This window comes from Myotis nattereri, assembly GCF_964212035.1.
Source record: "Myotis nattereri genome assembly, chromosome: 5".
NCBI lineage: Eukaryota > Metazoa > Chordata > Mammalia > Chiroptera > Vespertilionidae > Myotis > Myotis nattereri.
In genome coordinates, this window is record NC_138080.1 from 34,674,301 (window position 1) to 34,689,892 (window position 15,592).

At 47.7% G+C, this 15,592-nt stretch overlaps 1 protein-coding gene across 1 annotated transcript in view; it reads right to left on the minus strand.

The window, feature by feature from the left end:
• Nucleotides 1-11,530: 11,530 nt before the first annotated feature.
• Nucleotides 11,531-15,592, minus strand: part of FBXO16 (F-box protein 16) — a gene marked incomplete at its 5' end in the record, with an annotated part of 48,021 nt that continues 43,959 nt past the window's right edge. Inside the window, 1 exon segment of the mRNA XM_081092886.1 lies at nt 11,531-12,208. Within this exon segment, the coding sequence (XP_080949012.1) occupies nt 12,026-12,208 (183 nt within the window). The 3' untranslated portion in view covers nt 11,531-12,025.

Here is a 15,592-nt window from a genome sequence, read left to right on the forward strand (position 1 = left end):
CGCGCCCTGGAGCCCGGTCCTGCGGCTCTCCAGGGCCCCTTTCGATCTGAAGGCACGCTCAGTTCCAGGCGCCGGACCAGGTTTTATGTTGGCGCTTGCACATCCTCAGCCTGTCCCCCCACCTTTGCCTCGGCTGGGGCTGGCGTGCTGCCTCTACCTTCCTCCAGGCCAAGGCTAAATGTGACTCACCAGGGGCCTTGAACTCGTGAATCCCTCCTGTAAATCTCCACCGGTTTCGGTAATCTCCTCCCACCACCCTCTGCCGTTTGCCAACACACATACCCACAGCTAAGTCACACTTTAACGCTGCTTTGCCGCTGGGACAAGATACTGGCCTCTCACGTTCACCAACACATATTCCCGAAGGAAAGACTGGCTTAGGGTTGCTCCCTCACCCAGGATCCGCTACGGAATGGGCAGGGTGCAGTGCAGAATGAAAATGCAGGACCTCTTGCTCAGATAGTAAGAATTTGACAGCAGGAGGCCAAGCCTGGGACTCTTCTAAGCTCAGGACCCTGTATGCCTACCTAGGTGGTACACCCAGGAAACCCACCTTGCCAGCCCCCTTCTCTATCCTCAAACCTGGGGCCTAACTCCCCCTGTCCCCCACCAGTGTTTGTTGAATGCCTAAAAGAACAAACAATCTCTTCAAGTGGCTAGTTGTTAGAACCAGGGATCTTTTCTGGGTCAGCCATCTCCTTTTAAGGTGTTTGCCGCATGGACAGGGCTGACTACTCTTCTCCTTTGATTTCTGTAACATTGCACCATCGGGTTTCCCTCGTTCTCTGGTGCACTGAAGTCCTCCGGCTTCCCTTTCTCTTTCTGCTCCGCATCCGTGTGTCTTCCCAAAGCTTAGGTCCCCGCTTCCTCATGTCCCTTCTCATTTTCTTGGAGAAATTGTCCTCCCCACTTCAGTCACTCCCTTTGTGAACATCACACCCCAGCCTTTACCCCCAGCCCAGATTTCCTCCCAAACCCTGGCTTTGCTTTTCTAACTCTTAGGCGTCCTGGCAACTCAAAGGTGCCAAGTCAAGCGTGGAATGTCTGCCTGCTTGTCCTTTCCTTCTTTCCTGCCTTCCTGCCCCTCTTCCTTCCTTCATTGCGGGAGTTAAGCAAAAAGCAAACCACACCTGGCACCCTTCTGCCCTAGCCAGTTTGGCTCAGTGGATGAAGTGTCAGCCTGCGGACCAAAGCGTCCCGGGTGGGTTTGATTCCCGTCAAGGGCACGTACTTCTGTTGCAGGCTCCTCCCCGGCCTGGGCCCTGATTGGTGCTCGTGCAGCAGGCAATCGATGTGTTGCTCTCACCTCTATCTTTCTCTCTCTTTTCCACTTTCTTCAAAAATAAAAAAAATAAAAATTGAAAAGGAAAAGGGTGAGGTTAAAAACAAACAAACAAACAAACAACAACCTGGGGCCCTTCTAAGCATGGGACTCAGTACAGTACACCTACACGGGCGACATTGTCGTGAAGCCAGTCTTGCCAACACCCTTTCCATATACTCTCCAAATATTTTAGTCATGAGAGAGGGGAGGGGAGTAACTCTACCGTGGGGAAAGCTGGCAGATACCATTTTAATCAAATCGTGGAAGTTAACACCAAAGTAATGAGATAAATTGACACAAGATAATGACATAAATTGACAGGTGTGCCATCTGATGGATGACACCATGAGAACATAGTCACTTCTTTTTTTTTTTTTTTTCCAGCAACTAACACCAAACTAATTTAATGTGACAGGAGACCACAAAATTTAAAAGCGAAAATCCAGATGAGTATATAATCATTGACTTTTTTTGAGTTGAAAGAGACCACAGAAACTGCTGTGTCTTCACATGAGAACATAGTCACTTCTGTGATAGTCCAGTTAAAAGGTGCATAACCTGGGTCTAATTATGAAGAAACATTGGACAAACCCAAGTTGAGGGACAGTTTACAAAATAGCCTATAGTGGTAGTAATAATAATAATTTTTAAAAAATCAAGGCCATGTGAGGAAAGGGAAATCGAGGAATGTCTCTGGATCGAAGAAGATTTGAAAGTTGTGAGGACTGGGTGTGCTGTGGGATCTCCTGTGGAGCCTTCGGCTCTAAAGGATGTGACTGAGATGACAGGTGTCGGTTGAATGAGTCTCTGGGCAAAGGGAATAGTACGAAGGTATTCTGTGCTATTCTTTCGGTATAACTTTTCTATCAGTTTGACATTACTTCAAAATTTACCATGATCAACCCCCCATTCAAATGAGCTTCTCCTCTAGGTTTGTGTTAGTAACAGCAACATCCTCACAATTACCCAAGTTCAAAACCGTTAGGATCATCTTTGGCTCCTCTCTCTTCCCTTCCACCCCTGCCTCCCCCACTACCAGACCACTCACACAGTCCTATCGATGCTTAGCTTTTAAAATATCTCCCACATAGCCACCTTCCAAATTAAACTTCCACCGTGATGGTGTGTTTTTTATGACTTTCTACCTCACGTTAATCGCTTTAAGGAGTGTCTGTGAAAAGGATTTGTATAGCACAAAATACTGTGTAGACGTAAGGTCCTGTTACTCCGTTTGAAGTCTGGATGACTGCTGTTGGTTGCTTTCATCTACTAATTGGCCTCCCTGTCTTCTGGTTGCTGCCTTCCACAACCCATCCTGTATACAGTTACCAGAGTCATCTGCTGAAGAGCTCACAGTTATCCTTCTGGGCCCTGCTTCCCACGGTCCGCAGCAGGGCTCAATCCATAGTCCCTGGGAAGTCTGATGTTCAATGAGCTGAACCAAGGTGGTCTGTCCTCCTATCAAATAACCATGGCCTTTTCCCCAGTCAGAGAGAAAAGAAAAACTAACGGATAGAATTTCCTCAACGTGTAAGGAGTTCCCCCCACCCCACACTTGTTTTTCCCCGTGGTAAGGCTCCAGACTTTCACCTGCTAGCACCAGCAGATGACCAGCTGCACGAACAAGCAGCAAGTAAATAATGACGGAGATTCGGTAAAAGCCAGATCACCTTCACCTCAGCAGCATGGTTTTCTCACGGGCGCGTGTGCTGCTAGTTGTGATGTGTATCATGCATGTCAGTTGCATCGCCTATTTTCTTTCTTTAAAAAAATGATGTCTCTTTTGGTCGGTGGAGTGAAATATATCAGGGTTTCAACATGAGCAAGTGAGAGAAAACACTGCACTCCCGAGTAAATACTTTGGCCTCTTATTCAGGGTTTTTCCAACCTTATCTCTTCTACTCCCCTTCATGAATCCTTGACTTCAAAGTTGTCTAATCTCTGTTCACTTTTTTTTTTTCTTTGCATAAACCATTCTATCTCTCTGGAACTTTGTCCTGGCTTAAGCCTGTCCATACAAAGCCCATCCAGCCTTAAAGGGCCAAATCCCCTCCCTGGGACGTGCTGAACACTCCTAAAACCATGGCCTCTCCCCGTCCAGTGGCGAGTGCATGGGAAAGAAAGAGCAGGTTGCTCAATAGCAGTGTTCTTCAGACTTCCAAGGGCATGAGAAACACCTGGAATCTTCTATGCAGAACTTTTTGTGTGTGTGTGTGAGAACACTTCAGTTCTACTCTCTTTGCAAATTTAAATTAAACCATACAGTGTTTAACGATAGTCACGATGTTATGCATTAGATCCGCAGACCTTTCCCATTTTACAGCTGGGAGTTTGTACCCTTTTTCCAACTTCTCCCCAGTTCCCCCAACCCCAGCCCTTGGCAACCACTTTTCAACTCTCTGTTTCTATGAGTTTGACTAAAAAAACCCAAAACAAAACAAAAAAAGATTCCACACATATAAGCGATACCATGCAATATTTGTCTTTCTTTGCTTTATATCACTTAGCATAAAGCCCTCAAGGGAGAGCCATGTGGTTGCAAATGTAAGGATTTCCTTCATTTGCATGGCTGAATAGTACTCCATGTATATAGAAACCACATCTTCTTTACCCTCCGTCTGTTGAAACAAACACTTCATTTGTTTCTATATCTTGGCTATTGTAAATAATACTTCAGCGAACATGGGCATGTATGTTATCTCTTCTATATCCTTTCTCATTTCTTTTGGACATACACTCACAAGGGGAATTGCTGGATCATGTGGTAGTTCTACTTTTAATTTTTTGAGGATACTCCACAGTGTTTTCCTTAGTGGCGGCACCAATGTACATTCCCACCAACAATGTGTAAGGGTTGGCTTTTCTCCAGATTCTCACCAACTCTTGTTCTCAATTGTCTTTTTGATGGTAGCCATTCTAGCAGGTGTCAGGTAAAATCTCTTTGTGGTTGCCCAGCCGGCATGGCTTGGTGGTTGAGCGTTGACCTATGAACCAGGAGGTCACTGTTCAATTCCTGGTCAGGGCACATGCCCGGGTTGTGGGCTCGATCCCCAGTGTGGGAAGTGCAGGAGGCAGCCGATCAATGATTCTCTCTCATCATTGATGTCTTTCTCTGAAATATACATGTAATATGTGTGTGTGTGTGTGTGTGTGTGTATGTATGTATCATCCTATATAATAAAGAGCTAATATGTTAATTAGACCGAACAGCAGAATGACTCTCTGGATGACCTTCCGGATGAAGCCGGGTCAGCCGGGGCTGTGAGGGCCGAGCCCCTTGCATGAATTTCGTGCATCGGGCCTCTAGTACATATTATATAGATAGCATATGTATTATGTAGGAATTGACCCTGCATTTTCACGTTGTACCGTGTGTCAGAAACCCTTTCCTTTTTGAGGCTGAATACCATTCCATTACACATATTACTGCATTTTGTTTACTCATCCCTGTGTCAATGGATGTTTGGGTTGCTCCCACCTTTGGCTACTTTGAATAATGCTGCACAGATATCTCTGAGTCCTTGCTTTCAACCATTTTAGGTATGTACTCAGAAGTGGAATTGCTGGAGTATGGTAATTCTATGTTTAATTTTTTGAGAAACGATAGTTTTCTATAGCAGCTGCCATCTCACATTCCCACCAGCAATACACAAACGTTCCAATTCTCCACACCCTTGCCCACACTTGTTACTTTGTGTTTTCAATCAAAGTCATCCTAGTGGATGTAAAGGGCTTGGCTACTTTTAAAAATACATTTCTTCCTTAGACTGAGTTATTCAAAAACTGACTGTACAAATATTTGTTTTATTGATTCAAATGGAATCAAAGACCTGAGCTGAGTAAATATTTCCCTAAAGGCACAGGTATAAATATTCAGAATTCCCCAAAGCCTCTCCCTAATAGTAGTGAAAAATGTTTTCCCCGACACCAGTCATGTCTGAGTTTTTAAGCGAGACCTAAAATGGGCAGAAAAGGTTCAGCTCTCCAAGCTCAGATCAGAAGGAAAGGAGCGCCCTCTTGTGTCCTTCCTCTGCCAGTGTCAGTGAACAAAGAAGCCAGCCAATGACAACAGTCAAACTTCAGTCATGTGCCTACTGCGTAAAAGAAAATGTGAAAATATGAAGAGAGTGAAAGTGGTACCCTTTGAATCCCTGACCCTGGTCAGGGCCTGTGTGGGAGGCAGCTAATCGATGTGTCTCTCTCACATCAGTGTCGCTCTCTCCCCCTCCTCTCCCTCCCGCCCACTCTCTCTAAAAATCAATGAAAAAAATATCCTCCAGTGAGGTTTAACAATGAATGAATGGATGGGTGGATGGATGGGTGGATGGATGGGTGGATGGATGGGTGGATGGATGGGTGGATGGATGGGTGGATGGATGGATAGGTAGATTACTATGTGAATACAGAGAATTAAGACTTCCCAGGAGATAAGTCAAAATTTACATTAAATTGTAAACCTGGCTGGTTAAAAAGAAGCTTGAGTTGGCACTGGGCAGCCTCCATGTGGGCGCCACACAGGTCTAGTTGTCAGGTCTTCATTGCCCCTTCTAAGGTTTCGACCAGCTCACGTGTGCACCCTCTCTCTTTCGGAGGGAGGCCCTGGGAACTCACCCTGCGTCCCTTTCTTCCTTGGGTATCCTTCCCATAGCTGCCTATCTCCAGAGTTTCCTTTCCCAGCACTCCCTCCTCCCCTAAACTGGCTGTTGACTGGGACACTGGCTGTCTCCTCAGCGTCCCCCGGCCTTGGTGCTCACAAAGGTCTCTGGCTCTAGGGTTTCTGCAGTGTGGGGGCCAGGGACAAAGGAGTAAGAAGCTCTCTTGCAACCCTTGCTCCTGGAAGCAGCCTTCAGCTGGCCTCTGCGAGCCCTGCAGGGGCCGAGTCCTGCCCTGGGTCTGCATCCTCCTCGAATACTGAAGCAAGACTGAATCCAGGCAGGGCAATGGATGCGATGAAAGAGCCGGTCAGGTGGAAACGAGTGCTCCGTAGGGAAGCAGCATGGTGGAAAGAGCAGTTCTTTAGCGTCAGGCACGTCGAGCTCTGCTGCTTCGTAGCCGTGGCCACTTATGGAACAGCACTTCACCCCCCATTCTGCAGCTATGAAATGGGGACAATGCCCACCTGCCTACCTCCTAAGATTCTTGGGAAGGTCCAATAAGAGAGTCCATAAATCATCTAGGGAGTATCTAGTATAAAACATGCCCACTTTCCTCCCCCACTTGCCCCAAGCCTCCGTCTTACCTGAAGTTTCTCTAAGTCTCGTGGCTATGTCTGAGACTTCGGGTCAGGGGCACAGTCACTCTGATTTTTAGGTCAACACGCACTTCATGGGGGGCACGGTAGCTGCTTGTCTGCATTCTCATGTAGAGTGGTGTGGGGAAGAGATTTCCAAACCATCCTAAGGGCTTCCCAAGACTTTTTCTAGTGGCTCAAACCAATAATAACCTGGGAGTCAACCTTGACTTCTCCTTGTCTCTCACCTCCCACCTCTCTGGTTCTAAGTTCTGTTACTTCTCCTTAAGATATCCTAAACCCTCTAGTTCGCTCCATCCCCCTCCATGATTTTACTTAAAGTCACCATCATCTCTTCCCTGGAAACCTGCAATGGCTTCCTAGCTGTCTCTTCTTAATTATCCAGCCGATAGAGATCTTTCTAAATACAATTCTTAGTGAGTCACTTCCCTATGTAAGATCCTACTGATTGCTCAACTATCTCCAAGATAAAGTCTTCACCTCTTAGCCTGGCTTGGCTCCTGGGGTTCCTGCCTACTTTCCCAGTTTTCTCTGGCACCAACCCTGCTGCAAGCCCAACTCCTTTATGCTCCAGATGCCAATACTTAACTAAGGCATCTCTTGGATGTGGGACTTGGAATGCTAAACCAGGATAGTCCTGGGAAACCATTGTCACCCTAGGTGGTCACCCTAGTTTTGCCTTGGGTCTTTGCAAATCTTATTCTTCTCCCCAGAATGTCTCCCCTTGTCTCTCCACCTCCTATTCCCTACTCCATACGACTCGGTGTTGGTGTCTGCTTGGACATCGCTTGTGCACCTCCCCGTGAAGTGGTTGGTTGATTTGTCCCTCTGGGAGCTGTCACTGTATCTCCTGGCTGCTCTCTCTCCCTCATACTCATAAACTCATTAAAGGCAGGAACAGTGTTTTCTCGTACCTATACCCCCAGAGCCTAGCAGAGAGTCTGACACACAGTAGATGTTCAATAAAGTTTTCTTGAATTAATATCAATATAAATTTATCTTTGTTGTCTAATTCACATCACCATAGGGATGTTATGGACTGAATATTTATGTGTCTACCCCCCCCCCCCCCCCCACAATTCATAGGTTGAAGTCTTTTATTTTTATGTTGCAGTCTTAACCCCTAGAGTGGCTCTATTTGGAGACGGAGCCTCTAAGGAAGTAATCAAGGTTAAATGAGGTCATAAGGTTGGCGCCCTGAACCCCACCCTGATAGGATTCATGTTCTTATAAGAAGACACACCAAAACCTGTAACTCCCCCGAGTGGATGCCCCTCTGCTGGAATTGGGCAACCTTCTGTGGTCACCAGGGGATGACGAGTGACACGGTGAGACTTCCAAGGCCAGGACAAAGCAGGTGGTTCAGATTCCCACTGGTTGTCTCTTGAGCTGCTCACCCTTAGAGCCTTGCCCCTGCTGTGAGAAGTCCTGCCCAGAGAGGGAGAAGCAGAGGCCTGGACTCAGCCCTGCCTGAGCCCCCAGTGGACCGTTAGCACCAACTCTCCAGGCCTGTCCCTGCCCCGTCTTGGAGTGGATCTTCCAGCCTCGGTGGGGAGGAGACAGGATGCTGTGTGGGTTGGAGACAGGCTCTCCCTGAGAGCCCTCCCAAGCTGCAGATTCACCAGCAGAAGAGACTGTTGTCATAGCAACAAAGTTTGGGAGTAACTTCACAGAAATAGATAATCCAAATACAGCTTAAGACAGGAGGCAGCCACGTATACTGGGCAGGTCTGTCTTTCTCTTGATATGTCCTTGTTCCAGAAGAACCCGTTTATTCCAGACTGGCCTGTTTAAACATTTGCCTACAGCATGACTGGCTCCTGCAATAACCACAGCAGGTTATTGACTTTTTAAAAAATATCTTTTTATTGATTTCAGAGAGGAAGGGAGAGGGAGAGACATGTAGAAACATCAATGGTGAGAGAGAACCGTTGATCAGCTGCTCCTGCACGCCCCCTACTGGGATCGAGCTCGCAACCTGGGCATGTGCCCTGACCAGGAATGGAACCATGACCTCCTGGTTCAGAAGTCGACATTCAACCACTGAGCCACACCAGCCAGGCAACCATAGCGGTTTAGTGTGCAGAATCCTGGAGCTACAGCTCTCCCCCACTTACACAGCTGCCCCTGGTCTCTAGGAGCCAACAATGAGGGCTCAGGATCCAGGAAGAGGAAACCCTAAATCACAGCACCTGCTTTGCCCAAGGGATGATCCCAAGGTCTCACCTGGGTGTGTTTGCTTTCTTCTCTACCCCCGGGGTACATGTGAACTTACCTCTGGTGGTACAAACGAATCAATCGTGAATTAGTCATGTTATGTCCTCCACTGATCACCTGGGCATCCAAACCACCATTCTCTACCATCATGTCAGGCCACTGTTTGTTTTTTGTTTGTTTGTTTGTTTTTATTTCAGGCCACCTTTTAAAACCATATTATAGTATACTAGAGGCCCGGTGCACGGATTCATGCACTGGTGGGGTCCCTCGGCTTGGCCTGTGGCTCTCCAACATCCCCTGAGGGGTCTCGAATTGCAAGAGGGCGCAGGCCAGGCCAAGGGACTCCACTGGTGCACGATTGGGGCCAGGGAGGGACCTTGGAAGGACTCTAGGGTGTGTCTGGCCTGTCTCGACCAGTCCCGACCTGCTGGACCCCAGCAGCAAGCTAACCTTCAGTCAGAGCATCTGCCCCCTGGTGGTCAGTGCATGTCATAGCAACTGGTCGAATAGAACAAACTGTCAGACACTTAGCATATTAGCTTTCATTATATAGGAGTAGAGGCCTGATGTATGAAATTCGTGCAAGGGGCTCGGACCCAGCCACTGCCGCAGCCGCTATGCCTCGGCCCCTGCCCACCATGACTTCGTCTGGAAGGACATCAGGTCTAATTAGCATTTTAGGCTTTCATTGTTATAGATCAGTGGTTCTCAACCTTCTGGCCCTTTAAATACAGTTCCTCATGTTGTGCCCCAACCATAAAATTATTTTCGTTGCTACTTCATAACTGTAATGTTGCTACTGTTATGAATCGTAATGTAAATATCTGATATGCAGGATGGTCTTAGGCGACCCCTGTGAAAGGGTCGTTCGACTGCCAAAGGGGTCGCGACCCACAGGTTGAGAACCGCTGTTATAGATGAACATTAGTGTTCAATATTACATGGTTGGCAATCATTTAATTGTCTATCATTCTGCTTTACTTGGGTAACTAAGTATCCTAGAATGGTCACTTCTGGGACCTTAAAATGGTTACATGACCTAAATGGTTTAGTTGAAAATGTGTGACTACTATTTTTGCAGCTAAATAACATTTTATGTTTTCCAGTAACTCTTTAATGCCCATCCATTGAATATTTGGAAATGTACATGTCACCCCACTGTGATGGGTATTCTTCACTGTCCCACTCATATCCTTCCCTCCCCAACCACTCCTGGCCACACTCCTCAGCTCCACTACCTGCCTCAGAAGCTGACCTCTAAGAGCTGTGCCCCCGGGCATCTTGCTGTTGACTTTCAGGTGAGATTGACCAAAGGGAAGTGCTGTTGGAGTGTCAAAGGTGGGGAGAGAGGGGGGTTGAGTGTTCTCTGCCCCCGTAGGCTGTGTTCCCCACCACGCAGCACACACCCTATTGGGTGGCCTCTCCCCTGGCTACAGTTCTCACTGGGTTCTAGGAACAACGTGTCCTTTCCCATCTGCCTCTTCAGGCCAAAGGACGATAAAGGTTTCTGCAGTTGCTACTTCTGGGTGCTTCACTATCTCATCCTGATTCTTTTAATCCTGCCCAGCGAGTGAATCGTGTCCCCTCGCCCCCCAAAGTTCCCATGCTGAAGCCCTAACCCCTAGGATTTTAGCATGTGACTGTCTTTGGAGATAGGGTCTTCAAAGAGGTAAGTAAGGTTCACTGAGGCCATGTGGGTGGGCCCCCATCCAATCTGACTTGCGTCCTTATAATAAGGGGGGGATGGGACACAGAGAGGACACATGTGAGGACACAGTGGGGAGGCAGCCTTCTGCAAGCCACAGAGGGAGGCCTCAGAAGAAATCAACCCTGATGACACTGTGACCTTGGACTTTCCAGCCTCCGGACTGTGAGCAGATGAATGTCTATGGTTTATAAGCCACTCACCTATGGTATTTTTGTTATAGCAGCCTGAGCAGACTAAGACAGTGATACTTTGTGTGGGAAGCTACCCATGTCTTCACTATCAGAGAAGTGTAAACAAGGAGCCCGAATACTGGTGAACCTTGAGCCCTGGCAAGGGCCAGAGCTATGCACCTATTGTTTAGTCGAGACAATGGTAGCTCAAGCAATTTCCTGACCAAATAGTCTCAGAGTAAATCTTTACTAATATTTACTGACCTTTAAGATAGTCTGTCTGTTACTGGAATTGCTTGCCTGACTAAGGGCTATATGTGTATCCAAAATTGAATAAAAGATTGGCAAGGCCTGGGCACCAGGGGAAGTCCTTCCCCTTGCATTGGGTTTCCCGCCTGGCCCCCAATATTTCCAAATTATTATTTCTTGTCTCATCTCTGTCATTGGCGTGCGGCCCTTCTCTAGATCCCGAACACTGAACCACGTGGGACGTGGCTCGCACAACTTTGTTATGGAAGGCCTAGCAAATTAAGACACCCTGGTAAATAGGATGTAGTGCATGAACATCAAACTGCTCGAGCAGACTCGGAGGTGTGCTGAGTGCGTCCTTCCGGGACCCCGCCTCATACACCTGATATCACCAATGGTACTATCACATGACCCTTTATTACCCCCTATCATCACATTCCCATCTATGCTTGTGAATATGTCAACATTTATGCCATGAATACCTTTTGCTGAAATACTGTAGAACTCACCTTCACATTAAAGGACCTACCGCCGACAGTTTCTTTCTTTCTTTTTTTTTAATTCTTTATTAGTTAAGGTATTACAAATGTGTCCTTATTCTTTCTTTCTTTCTAAAGACTTTTTATTGATTTTTAGAGAGGAAGGAAGAGCGCGAGAGAGAAACATCAATGTGGAGAACCGAATATTGATGGGCTGCCTCCTGCACACCTCCTGCCAGGGATGAAGCCCGCAACCCAGGCATGTGTCCTGACCTGGAATCGAACTGGCAACCTTTCCATGCACAGGACGATGCCCAACCAACTGAGCCACACCAGCCAGGGCCACCAACAGCTTCTACAGATGAGCCAAGTACTATCCAATGCTCCAAGTGTGGAGTACCTTGTCATTTCTGTAAAAATCTGTTCACATTTTTTTAAATCCTCACCCGAGGATATGTTTCATTGATTCCTAGAGAGTGGGAGGGAGGAAGGGAGGGAGAGAGAGAGAGAGAGGGAGAGAAACATCTATCAGTCCTGTATGGGGATCGATCCAACCTGCAACCCTTTCGTGTGCTGGATGATGTTCCAACCAACTGAGCCACACTGGCCTGAGCTCTTTTCACATTTTTAAATCAGCTTCAGCTCTGAAGTCTGGATGGGCAACGGCCGAAGGCCAGAGTGTCTCTGAAGATGCTGCATGAGAACTTTGGTGGCTGCCTTGGTGGCTGGGAGCCCTGCCGACCGACGAGGAGGCCAGGCGAGCTGAGCTGGGACTTGCAGAGGGGAGCTGGGTTCTGCACTCAGGGACACCTAGGGAGGAGAAAGATATCATTAGAGTGAGAGTCATTGAAACATCAAAGGAAGCTGTATAATTAAGCATATTTTAATGATGTAAAACCATTGTGTAAAATCATAGGACTGGATGGGATTTATTGAGACTTCCCCATTTCACCACCCCTTATCCCCATGCAATCTCCGCCGTGAGCTGCTAATAATAACTTCTTTCGTCTCCAGAGTGCTTTCACAGCCATAATTTCATCTGAACCTCAGGGAATTCTGCGAGGTGGGCAGGGAGGTCTGAGCACCTCCCTTTTACAAATACACGAAACCGAAGAACAGGCAGGTGCAGGGCCAGCCCACGTTCACAGAGTGAGAAGGTGTTAGGGCTGGAGACTTGGGATTCTTAGGCCGGGTGAGTATCAAGCGCCCATATTTTATACTCCCTACTAATCTGGGCATGCTCACATTCTCTCTGAAAAGGCAAATGTCACAGGCTGACCTTCCAAACAAAACTCACGGCGAGGAAGGCTTTCTCCTCTGCGTCTGGCCGTAGCAGGAAATGGAAGAGGAAAGAATGGAGAGAAAGCATATGCGTTGAGCTTGCAGGAAACTTGTACGTTTACCCTTGCTTTGGTTCCTACCGCGTGCACAGACATCAGGAGTCTGAGCGGACACACAGATGCCGCAGCCTTCCCCGAGCACAACCCCCCTCCTATTCCCCCGTGTTCAGCTGGCAAGTCTCAGCAGCAGGTCATTTGTTAAGTCCCCCTAATGCTCTGTTAGAAATGTGTGCAACACACAGGGTTTCTGTTCCGCTGGGGGAACTCAGAAATTGCTTCAGCCGATGACCCTGTCCCCTGTCCTCCTAGTCCACAAAGGTGCATCATGCCGACGGGTTCGACCTCACCGGCTCTCTTTGCTCCTCTAAATACAACCCGTCCTTAGAGGCCCACTTTCTGTAAGGAGCCTGACCCTCAGGGGTTTCTGCCTCGGCTGGATTTCTATCGAGGCCTCTGGCTTAGCACGGAACATACCTATGCTCTTGGCATTTGGCATTTGTTTCTGAACGTCCTTGTTTGTCTTCTGATGAAAATGCAGGCTCCCTGAGAGCAACGCTGGAATCTTCCACCTCCCTGAACCCTCAGCTGCCTGCCTACAGCTGAGAGAGCCATCTGTGTTTACTGATCTTTCTGGCAAAGAGCAGGCAAAACTGGGGTTAAACACAGCGAGTCGTTAGAATCGAGGAGGAAAGGGGAGAAGGAATGGCAGGTATAAGCTTCCCTGGTGTGCAGTGTTGAGATCAGCACGGGGTAAGCATGTTCAGTGTTGCTCTAAGAGCAGCACCAGGGAAGACAACACACAGAAGTGTTCCTTTGTGCTATTTTAGTAACAATGAAAGTAAAATAATACCTGCTGAAAAGGAGAAAGAAAAAACTAGCTCTCCGGGATTCAAGAATGGGCTAGTCACACCTCACCTGTAACAGTTTCAAATTTAATCCTATTACTGCGTAAAACTTATTTACCCCTGCATTTGAGGAGCCCCTTCCCTCTAAGCCCCCAGGGAAGTCCACAGGCCCAGGCAGGCTCCTCGAGCTCTGCTTTTTCTCTGTGGCAGGTCCCAGGGACTCCCCCCGCACCTCCTTCTCTCTCTTAGTAATGGTCATCGCCTTTCCAGATTGTGGGCTTTCTCCTCCCTTCAAGCTGGGCTCAGGAAAGATAGATGATCTCCGTACGTCCACACTCCCCCGCTGTCCGTGAAAGCAAGTTCCTAGACCCTCTTCTCTTCATTGTAAGACTTTAATGTTCATTGTTATAAGAGAAAAGACAAGATTTAAGGGGAAAACACGAGGACGTTGTATACACAGGTTCACATCTGACAGTCCTGGATCTTGGTCTAGAGCAGTGGTTCTCAACCTTCTGGCCCTTTAAATACAGTTCCTCATGTTGTGACCCAACCATAAAATTATTTTCGTTGCTACTTCATCACTGTAATGTTGCTACTGTTATGAATCATAATGTAAATTGATATGCAGGATGGTCTTAGGCGACTCCCGTGAAAGGGTCGTTCAACCGCCAAAGGGGTTGCGATCCACAGGTTGAGTGAGAACCGCTGGTCTAGCGCATCTGACAATCTAGAAATAACTGGAAACTTTTTTTTCCTTTTTTCACCAATGTTGGGGACCAGCCCTTGGTTCCTGGCACAGAGCTCCTAAAACAGTGTAAATTCCCAAGTGATACAAATCAGTGCTTAAAGAACTTGCTTAATCTTCCAATGGTTGTAGTACAGTCTATTTATAGATGAGCCATACTGATACACATTTGAGCTGTTCCCAGTCTTGCACGTACAAACAATGCTGATGTAAACAATCCTCACATATGCACAGGCCTATCTGTGGTGGCCTGTGATCGGACGGGCTGTTGGCGGCGACAGTAATCCTAGTACTGGGGCATCATCACAAAGCCATTCCTGTCTCCAGCCAGTTTCTATGTCTTTAAATAGAAGGACATCGGAGAAGAGAAATGTGAAGCCATGCTTTACAAATCAAGAATTCTCTGCCCAGCTGGCGTGGCTCAGTGGTTGAGCCTCGACCCATGAATCAGGAGGTCACGGTTCAATTCCCGGTCAGGGCACATGCCCTGGCTATGGACTCGGTCCAGTGCGGGGCATACAGGAGGCAGCCAATCAATAATTCTCTCTCATTATTAATGTTTCTCTCTCCCTCTCTGAAATCAATAAATACATATTAAAAACAAACAAAAAAGAATTCTCCAGGGTTCTGTTCTTGGCCCACATCCTGGGCCATCAGTGCCTAACTCTTCAATTGCTATCTCACCCCGCTCTCCCTCCCCAGCTCCTGGCTCACACGCTCAGCTCTCTTCTGACTCCGCTACCTCACACCTGGCATGTCCTATTGTGTTGTAGTCTCAGTAGTGGTGGCAGGAACATTAATACGATTGCTCAACGCAGGTACCTAGGAGTCACCCCTTACTTGACCGGAAGCTTCCCCTCACGTCCCTCCACCCCCTGCCTTTAAGCACCTGGAGGGCAGAGACCGTATTGTGTTAGGGTTGTACCCCTCGTGCCTAGTCCAAACTACTTGTTGGATCAATGAGTAAACACACGAATGATTCCTCCTTCTTTTCCCCAGAGCAATGGCTGGAACCACTGGGCGGGCAGACTTTGAAGCAGGGATGGAACACTCCTGTCCTCAGGCAGGAGGTCATTTCATTGGGCAGAAAGAAGTCATGAGATTGGTGAGACGCTCCTGAGGCCGACTGACCCGGGAAAGAGGAGGCTAAAGCTAAGGCTATCAATAGGGCACATGCCAGCTTCTCTACCTGTATCTGTCACTCCCCGATTGGACCTTCTGTTGTTGTTTTCCATTCATGTTACTTGCAGAAATTTGCAAATGA